Source organism: Elaeis guineensis, chromosome 1, assembly GCF_000442705.2.
Source record: "Elaeis guineensis isolate ETL-2024a chromosome 1, EG11, whole genome shotgun sequence".
NCBI lineage: Eukaryota > Viridiplantae > Streptophyta > Magnoliopsida > Arecales > Arecaceae > Elaeis > Elaeis guineensis.
In genome coordinates this window covers 103320058-103329528 of record NC_025993.2, presented here as the reverse complement: position 1 = coordinate 103329528, position 9471 = coordinate 103320058, and the positions used below count along the sequence as shown (strand labels likewise).

General features: G+C 47.4%; 1 protein-coding gene across 1 annotated transcript; it reads left to right on the top strand.

The window, feature by feature from the left end:
• Positions 1–4438: 4438 nt before the first annotated feature.
• LOC105038190 (protein PSK SIMULATOR 1) lies at positions 4439–7380 on the top strand. Its single transcript, XM_019848680.2, has 2 exons — positions 4439–6166; positions 6242–7380. Exons 1-2 carry the CDS (start codon positions 5307–5309, stop codon positions 7044–7046), a joined length of 1665 nt encoding a protein of 554 aa, XP_019704239.1. The 5' UTR covers positions 4439–5306; the 3' UTR covers positions 7047–7380.
• Positions 7381–9471: the final 2091 nt, after the last annotated feature.

Sequence of the window (9471 nt, the reverse complement as noted above, 5' to 3'; positions counted from 1 at the left end):
ATCGTGCTCGTACTTAGTCAAAAAAACCAACTCATAAGGATATTCTTATTTTTTTTGAAAAATTCATCTTCTATTCTTCATGGAATAGAAGCCTATTTCCATGTCAACCAAACAGGATTTAGAATAATACTGCATTAATTGCACTGAAATAAAGTAGAATACTAGATTTCCAACCAAACAGAAATCTAAAATAACAAAGAGAAATAGTTATTCTCTGAGAATTCATATTTTTTATTCCAAAAATAATATTTAGATATTCAAATGCTACCGAAAGCAATAATGTGGGGAAGCATGAAATCACCACATATACGATATTTATGAACTTGATATTTCTCTCCTTCTTGGTCATTTTTTTTCTCTCTTCAGATGTTGGAATCCGATCAATTTCATTCCCAGCATGAAGTGTATATTCAGTATGCAAAAAGCATTCATCTCATAGAAGCAGTCCAATGATATATATTGGTGTCTGTAAATGGGTGTTTAATATATCTTGTGTGATCCAAAATATATATTAATTATATGAATTTGATGAGGCTTGTTATTTTTTGGACATCAACTTCTAATGGTTTTCCATATGCATCTGCTTAGTTTCCTGTCTCTTTTGAAGTATAGATTAAGATATCTAGTTGGATGCATCTTTTGCTACTAATCTGTTATACGGCCTTGCAAGGAATGACCTGGTAGCGTGTAACCTATGCTATACAAAGGAAAAAAAAATTACAACATATGCTAAACAAATCATACCTGATACAATATACATTTACACTGGACTAAAAATATCAAGCCTGGGTTCAAAATAATAAGATTGCTCCTTTATATCCCAATGGATCTACTTTTGCCGGGAACAGGTAAAGAAACACTTAACTAATGAAAAGGAATAAAAAAGGAAAAAGATAGAGAAAAATAGCTGCTTTCTTGCTTTTCATGATTCTAGCATAAATACTAAGTCATCGTTTTTTTCCCAAAAAACGTTGGGCTTGGAGTTTTAGATTATACCGAGTATATTGATCACTATTTCTTCTCCATACAAGGATGCTGTTGTGAGGTAGAACACCATAATAAGTGTTGGTGCAAAAATCCGCTTGCGCCGGAGAAACTGGAGTCGAGGGAGTTGCGGTCGCCACCAGGACCTGCAAAGGAAGTCTAAACCGGAGATGGGGTTGCTCCGGCAAGACCCTCCGACGCTCAAGTCAGTTCTCTGCCTCAACAAGAATGGAGTGCTCGAACGGAAAATTTAGCAGAGTTTTTAGGTAAAAACGAAAGCTTATCGAATAACGTATCTGGAGTTTTCCTTTTATAGACGGAGGGAGCAACAGATTGATAGCGACGTTCATAACCGTCTGGTAGTGGGTGGCCCACGGTCAGGAGGAATTTGTTGCGAGGAGTAGTGGAGTGACCCCGTGGCCCTCACTGTAGCGCGCCACGTGGAGTCTGCCGCAGGGAGTGGAGCGACGTCCGTTGTCGCGACTCGCCGGAGGATGGGAGAATCGCGCAGTATCCGTTACAGAAGGTGGAGCAGGATCGTGGGCATCATAGCGGTCTGCCAGGGAATAGTGGAGCCGTGCGGGATCCGTCGCAGAAGGTGGAGCAGAGTCGTGGCTGTTATAGCGGTCTGTCAGGGAATGATGGAGCTGCACGGAATCCGCCGCAGGAAGTGGAGCAGGATCGTGGTGGTTGCTGTGTCGCACCTGGGAGTGCAGATCCGTCGGCTGAAGTTCGACAGCGGTCGGAGCTGGCGACGGAGCCCGGCTCCCGTAGAAGTCCGGGCGGAGTCACCCTTGCGGTTGAAGTCGTGGGCGGAGTCCGGCTCCCGTAGGAGTCCGGACGGAGTCCCCTGCAATTAAAGTCAGGTGCAAAGTCCGGCTCCCATAGGAGTCCGGACGGAGCTTACCGGCAGTTGATGTTGGCGACGGAGCCCGGCTCCCGTAGGAGTCCGGGCGGAGTCCTCCTTGAGGTTGGAGTTGTGGGCGGAGCCCGGCTCCCGTTGGAGTCCGGGCGGAGTCCTCTCGGAGTTGAAGTTGTGGGCGGAGCCCGGCTCCCGTAGGAGTCCGGGCGGAGTCCTCCTGCAATTAAAGTCAGGTGCAAAGTCCGGCTCCCGTGGGAGCCCGGACGGAGCCTACCGGCAGTTGAAGTTGGCGACGGAGCCCGGTTCCCGTAGGAGTCCGGGCGAAGTCCTCCTTGCGGTTGAAGTCGTGGGCGGAGCCCAGCTCCCGTAGGAGTCCGGGCGGAGTCCTCCTGTAATTAAAGTCAGGTGCAAAGTCCGGCTCCCATGGGAGTCCGGACGGAGCTTACCGGCAGTTGATGTTGGCGACGGAGCCCGGCTCCCGTAGGAGTCCGGGCGGAGTCCTCCTTGAGGTTGGAGTTGTGGGCGGAGCCCGGCTCCCGTAGGAGTCCGGGCGGAGTCCTCTCGGAGTTGAAGTTGTGGGCTGAGCCCGGCTCCCGTAGGAGTCCGAGCGGAGTCCTCCTGCAATTAAAGTCAGGTGCAAAGTCCGGCTCCCGTGGGAGTCCGGACGGAGCCTACCGGCAGTTGAAGTTGGCGACGGAGCCCGGCTCCCGTAGGAGTCCGGGCGAAATCCGCCTTGCGGTTGAAGTCGTGGGCGGAGCCCGGCTCCCGTAGGAGTCCGGGCGGAGTCCCCTGCAATTAAAGTCAGGTGCAAAGTCTGGTTTCCGTAGGAGTCCGGACGGAGTCTTACCGGCAGTTGATGTTGGCGACGGAGCCCGGCTCCCATAAGAGTCCGGGCGGAGTCCTCCTTGAGGTTGGAGTTGTGGGCGGAGTCCGGCTCCCGTAAGAGTCCGAGCGGAGTCCTCTCGGAGTTGAAGTTGTGGGCAGAGCCCGGCTCCCATAGGAGTCCGGGCGGAGTCCCCTGCAATTAAAGTCAGGTGCAAAGTCCGGCTTCCGTAGGAGTCCGGACGGAGTCTTACCGGCAGTTGATGTTGGCGACGGAGCCCGGCTCCCGTAGGAGTCCGGGCGAAGTCCTCCTTGAGGTTGGAGTTGTGGGCGGAGCCTGGCTCCTGTAGGAGTCCGGGCGGAGTCCTCTCGGAGTTGAAGTTGTGGGCGGAGCTTGCAAGGGTTAATCCCGCCGAGAACTTCGACCGTGGATATTTTACACCCAACAATAAGTGTTTTAGGAAAAAAGACAGGATAACAGGGTATCGCAAGAAAGCGCACCAATGACATTGCAAATCGATCCACTATAGACCAGCTGAGAACCATTTAAAAGTTTTTCCAACAGGAATCAGGTTGTACAGGGCGATTGGATGCGTTAAAGAATGATATCATATCCCATACGCATGCATGAATTTTTGTTAATGGATCTATCCTTTGTTTCATTATATATCGTTTTGCATGCATAAGCTAAAGGCAACCAAAGCAGCAACACGTAAATTAAACGTGCAATGCTACTATCCAGCAAAGGCATGTATCTAGGCCATGCTCTGCGCACCAACGTCGAATTATCAGTCATCACTCAAAAATCGATAATGCCATCCCATTTGTACTCATAAACATCTCCATGTGAAGTTCTCATGTGCTCGAGATACCAGCATCGATCAAAGCTTCAAATGCAAGTATGACTAGGCCAGCTATAACGGAAGGCACACGATCATTTGCTTTTTATGCAACATGGTCATGATGCATTAGATGAGAACACAGCTGCACAAAATTCAAGCTTGCTCAAGATGTAACGTGGAATACTGCCCATTGTCCATGAATCACATGTTCTTCCCGATCCTTTGCCCTCAAAGCATTTCCGCTGGCTAAATGACCAGTATTTGTCCGAACATCATCGACAATACAACATCATTGCTTTTGTTATACCTTTTTCCTACCAATATAGAGACCCTAGCTACAAACTTTACCAAATAGTACGTTCTAGTTAATTCTAATGAAAATAAAACCATTAGCTGTAACAAGAACCAGACAACTCAGCAAGCGGAATTCATGAGTTCCCTGCAAGCTCCACATAAATGCAAAATCTGGTCGAGGGTGTCAAATTAACAATATTAAACGTAGACATCAGAGGAGAGAAGATTCGGACCAAACATGCTCTTCGTGAGCCAAAGAAATTAACGGAGGGAGCTGGCTGCGGTGATACAGGTAAAATACAAATAGGAGCATAAATGACAATTTAGCTGGGCGTGGCACCGATGACCAATTTACGATTCTCGAATTATGCTAAAAGGTTCGCTATGGATTGCAAGGCCACTGTCAGACCTGGAATGATGCGCGTCCCAGGCGGTGGGTTTAGAAGATCCAAGGAGATCAAAGACGGACATGTCTTGATTGGAACGGAGAGGGACGTGTCGTGCCTCCCTCGTGCCCGTCGCCCTCTCAACGCGTTTCCGCTGCCGCGCTCCTGGCCCCAGCTGCGTGGTCCGCCGCGTACGTTGTGCTCGTTCGCCCGCCCGCGGGCCTTTTATCCCGAACCCCTCTCACTTTTTCCAACGTGATCCATTCGCTCACCTCTCTATTTTTCTCGCTCCTTTCCCGTCTCCCCCACCTCATCCGCAAGTCCAGGGCCGCTGCCGTCATCGATGGCTGGATGGAGATCAAGATGCGCTGCTGCCATCGAGTCAGTTTACTAGTGACGTGGCCGGCGCCTCCCTCCCTCCACCTTCCAAATTCGAAGACAGGTTATCATTACTCGTTATTTGCTATCATTATTGTTACTCCCCTTCCAAGAACATTTTGTCATGGTTATTTGCTATTACTTTTGCAACGGAATGCATTTATCTTAATCGCCACCTCCCACTCTGGCACTTACCCCAGAACCCTAGGTATCTACTGCTGATGTCCCTCTCGCAGCAGCTCTCTAGCCGCATTTTAGGAAATTCTTCACTCCCTCGCTCCTCCCATCCTGGCTAAAAGAAAAGTCCCTTATCCACACGCACGCTACCAGCTATTTCGCTTCAACATTACGCCACCCATTCGGCCAGCTCCAATTCACATGTGCCGAACCATCCGGCCATCCCAACTCGATCGCTCTTCTTCGCTGCTGCTGCGGAGGCCGGCGACCCCCTGGGCAATGCATTAGTTCTCCTATTAACAACACCCCCCCCCCCCCCCCCCCCCGCTCTCTCTCTCTCTCTCTCTCTCTCTCTCTCTGTGCTTGTGTGTGCGCAAAGCGCTTACCTAAACCTGGCGCCACAGCAGCCTTATCACCAGGAATAATTCGATTCCCTGAATAATCACGAGGTCTGGCTGTCTCATAACATCTAGGCCGGGGTTTCAAGGTCTCTTGCTCGTAATCCCTTTTCGCTCCAATCCTGTGCAATCTTTTTTCCCCTTGTAATTCCTCGATTCCTCGATGAGGAAGCTGCACGCGGAATCGTCGTGGTGGATCGGGCGGGTGGGGCTGGCGAGGGGGGACGGCCGGAAGAAGGGCGCGGCGGCCAAGGAGCTGGAGCGGGCCGCCGCCATCGGGGTGCTGGCCTTCGAGGTGGCGAGCCTCATGTCCAAGGCCGTCGCCCTCTGGCACTCCCTGGGCGACGAGCAGATGCTCCGCCTGCGCGACGAGGTCCTGCATCTGGAGGGCGTCCGGAAGCTCGTCTCTGATGACGACGATTTCCTTCTGGGTCTGGCGCTCGCCGAGATTATGGACTCCCTCGCCTCCCTGTCGCGCTCCGTTGCGAGGATCGGCAAGCGCTGCGCCGACCCCGTGCTCCAGCGGTTCGAGCACCTGTTCGCGGATCTGGTAAAGAACGGCGTCGATCTGTACGAGATCCGGTACTCCGTGAAGAAGATGGAGCGCAAGGCTACGAAGATGGAACGGTTGGTGGCCGCCAGCTCTGACCTGTACCAGGAGCTGGAGGTGCTGGGGGAGCTGGAGCAGGCGCTGAGGAGGATGCAGGCGGGCGCCGACCCAGGCCATCACGGCCGCCTTATCGACTTCAAGCAGAAGGTCATCAGGCAGAGACAGCATGTGAAGTATCTCCGGGAGGCCTCGCTGTGGAATCGGACCTACGACTATGCCGTCCGCCTGCTGGCGAGATCCCTCTTCACCATCGTCGGAAGGATCGAGCACGCCTTCGGCTTCCAGCGGAAGGCAGCTGCTGACTCGACTGGCAGCGACCAGAAGGTGCCCATGAGCCTCCTTTCTCGCAGCCAATCCATCGCCGGACTGACGCTCTCGTCGGTCCATCCATCCAGGGGTGACGGAATTCACAGGTTTCCTTCTGGTCCTCTTGCAAGACCTCATACGACATTGGGCTCAATTGATGTTGCTGACAGAGGGAGTGGCAGGCAGTCTCTATCCCATGGCGGCTTGACTCCCGTTGCAAAGCGCCAGAATTCAAAAACCAGGTGGCCGATCGCCAGCCGACCTTTCAGCGGGTGCATGGTCGGTGGAGATAAGTCCCCTGTCCTGCAGAGCTGCATCCCCTTGGATGGTGGTTTCCAAAGGTCAAGTGTGGCAGCATCAAGGATTGCCAGTGGAGCAGAAGGTGCGAAACCAGAGGCCCGCTTCCAAGGCAACATTTTTAATATGAATATATCTCTGTCTATGTTCGAGTCTAGGCGGAAGCTACTGAATGCTCCGGAATCGACCCTTGGTGCAGCTGCTCTAGCTCTGCACTATGCCAATGTGATAATTGTGATCGAGAAGCTTGTGGCTTCTCCCCGTTTAATCGGCCCAGATGCTAGAGATGACCTGTACGATATGTTACCAACCAGTGTAAGAGCAGCCCTGAGGGCGAGGCTGAAGTCCTATGCGAAGAATCTGGCTTCCTCGGTTTATGATCCAGTTCTAGCAGCAGAGTGGAGTGAGGCGTTGACGCGGATATTGGACTGGCTCTCCCCACTTGCTCATAACATGATAAGGTGGCAGTCCGAGCGCAATTTTGAGCAGCAGCATTTGGTTTCCAGCTCGAATGTGCTCCTGCTACAGACTCTCTATTTTGCAGATCAGAAGAAGACACAAGCTGCAATAACGGAGCTACTCATCGGTCTGAACTATTTATGGAGATATGGAAGAGAAGTCAATGCCAAGGCTATACTGGAATGTGTCAGCAGCAAAGACTTAGATGATTGTTTGGGCTCGAAGGGCTGATATATAGCCTTTAGCCATACCTGATTGCTACCGATGCTGTTTGTTGGATTGGGGCAGAATGCTGGTGACTAACTTGCATTCCAAGATTTGTTTCTGAGATATACTTCTGGATTTTACATGGTTCTATCTTTTTTCCATTTTCCAAGGTAAAAATTGATGATATCAACTAATGGTTGCTGAAGTTGGCCCTTTTGGCATGTATCTGATGCAACTGAGCAATGTTTTTACCCCTTTTAAGAGGTGTAAATTCATAGCAAAAGTACTGAAACATTTTGTAGATCTGTTAAGAATCATAAATATAGTATAAAATGACTCTTTGAAAAGGTATTATGCATATTGTTCTGATTATCAATCTAGTTCAGTCTAGTTTCAATCTATTTCATCTAACAGCATTATTAAGTGGGTATTTTCAAATCAGTAGTCTTAGACTAAGCAGATCTAGCTGAATATCATATTTAGATCTTGGTGTAGACAAGATGGCAGCGTTGATTAATTGAGTAGCAAGACATGGAATATGCTATTATTGTTTGGAAAAAAATTGTGTGATCTTTCATTTTGAAATAACTGAAAACGCTGCATATGCTTTGGTGGGAGCAAATTGATTTACAAGCCTCACAGCACTCTCTTCTCCTTAAAAATTCAAAGGAAATAGAATGCAGTATCATACAGATGTAACAAGAAGGTAAGCCTTAGCGCAACAGTAAGATCACTCCATTACAACCAGGAAGATTATAGGTTAGAAACATAGAAATAGCTTCTTTGTACATGGTGGTAAGGCTGCATAAATTTGACTCTCCTCAGACCCCACAATGGCAGGAGTTTTATGCACTAGGTACCCTTTTTATATAAATGTAATGGTTACAAAGGTCTCATGATTCTAGATTATAGATAAACCACATGTTTTATGTTGATAACCCTTCTTTTTGATTATCCTTTCTCCATCTCTTTTTGCTGCTTATACCTCACGGCCATTTCTTTTGTCGTTCCTTTTTTTTTTTTTCATAAAAAACAAACACTCTTTTTGCCTTTGTTCCTCAAATAACACAGAAATAACATAGTCGTTTTAGAGAGACAGAGCAGTTAACATTAAATTGGCTGGCCATTGTGAAGGAACAGGAATTAGCTGCTAGAATATAGCACCACCTTGGCATTCTACTGAACATAGGCTGATTTCCTTTCTTCTCTTGCATTTTTTTAAAATTCTAGTCAGAGCTTATTATCGAGTTATCTTTGCACTGTGCTCTGATCTACATCTTTCATCTAATCATTTTGTCAATTACATGCCTTCTGCTTCTAACTGTCGGCTCGGTTTCTTACCTTGGTTTGTGTATTTTAATTGTCTGAGCTAAAATTATCTCGTCATCCTTTTATCATGGTCGTAGATTTCATTCGTTGCTTGGATGCCAGCTTCTTTTTCAACCCTTTCTATCAGCACTGGGAATTGCTATAAGCAAATCTAGGAAATTTGGTAGAAGTAGCAAAACAAGGGCCTAGTCTTTATCAGTGCCGAAGATCAGGAATTCTTGTCCTAAGCACTGTAATCCTTCTTTTGAAACTTAAGAGTATCCAATTTATATCTAGTGCATTCTTCCTGGTGTGAATATTCATATTTCCCTATTATTCCTAAAGTATATAGTTTATTGCATTCGCAACATATAATGGAGACTAGTTCTGATGATTTACGTTAATAGAGTTTGGGGTATTTCTGTCAGGCTCTCAGCTATGTTTATATGTGGTAGATGTTCCTTTTTTTTTTTTCACTTAACATCATCTTTCGCTTTATTTTGAGATCTTGCTAGCCAATGGCCTGCTCATATTCCTCTAGTTCTTAATGTTTCTAAATAGGTAATTCTTTTCATGCTGTATTTCTAAATAAAAACAATATGATCATATTTGCTTCTGCAGTCAGTTGTTATCTAGGTAAGCTTGTAGATTAAAGGCCTAATAAATTATTGAACCAAAATAAGATTGGTATTTCTCAAGGAGAACTCTGGGAATTAATAATAATCAATTGGTAAAATAACAAAAGAGTGTGGAAATGCAAACCTAATTGTAGCAAAGATGAAAGTGAGACCTTGGTCAACACTGATGGCCTAGAAATACGTTGAAGTGACTGATTTTCCTTTTCTTCAATCAGTTGTGCCAAATGGGAGATGGATGATAATATGCCACTGGAATCAAGATAGGTGAGTGATGGTTAGGAGCAATAATCACTAAAATATGGTGTCAAGGACCTCAATTACTTTTTATTCAGTTTCCTTTGTTGCTTTGAATTATAAGCTAATAACCTAGAAGTGGATATGAGCCTTTCACTTTGATACCATTCTTCTCCCCCTTTGTTCATGTTCTATAGTTCTAAGAAGATGGGTTGGAGATGTGAATTTGGAGCATTGTTGGATCATGTCAATGAGATATATATGGGAAA

Bases quoted from the DNA above. Each gene is read 5' to 3' on its own strand.
- LOC105038190 (XM_019848680.2), top strand. From the start codon at position 5,307: ATGAGGAAGCTGCACGCGGAATCGTCGTGGTGGATCGGGCGGGTGGGG. The intron at 6,167-6,241 runs GTTTCCTTCTGG...AGGGAGTGGCAG, and splicing joins AGGGGTGACGGAATTCACAG to GCAGTCTCTATCCCATGGCG.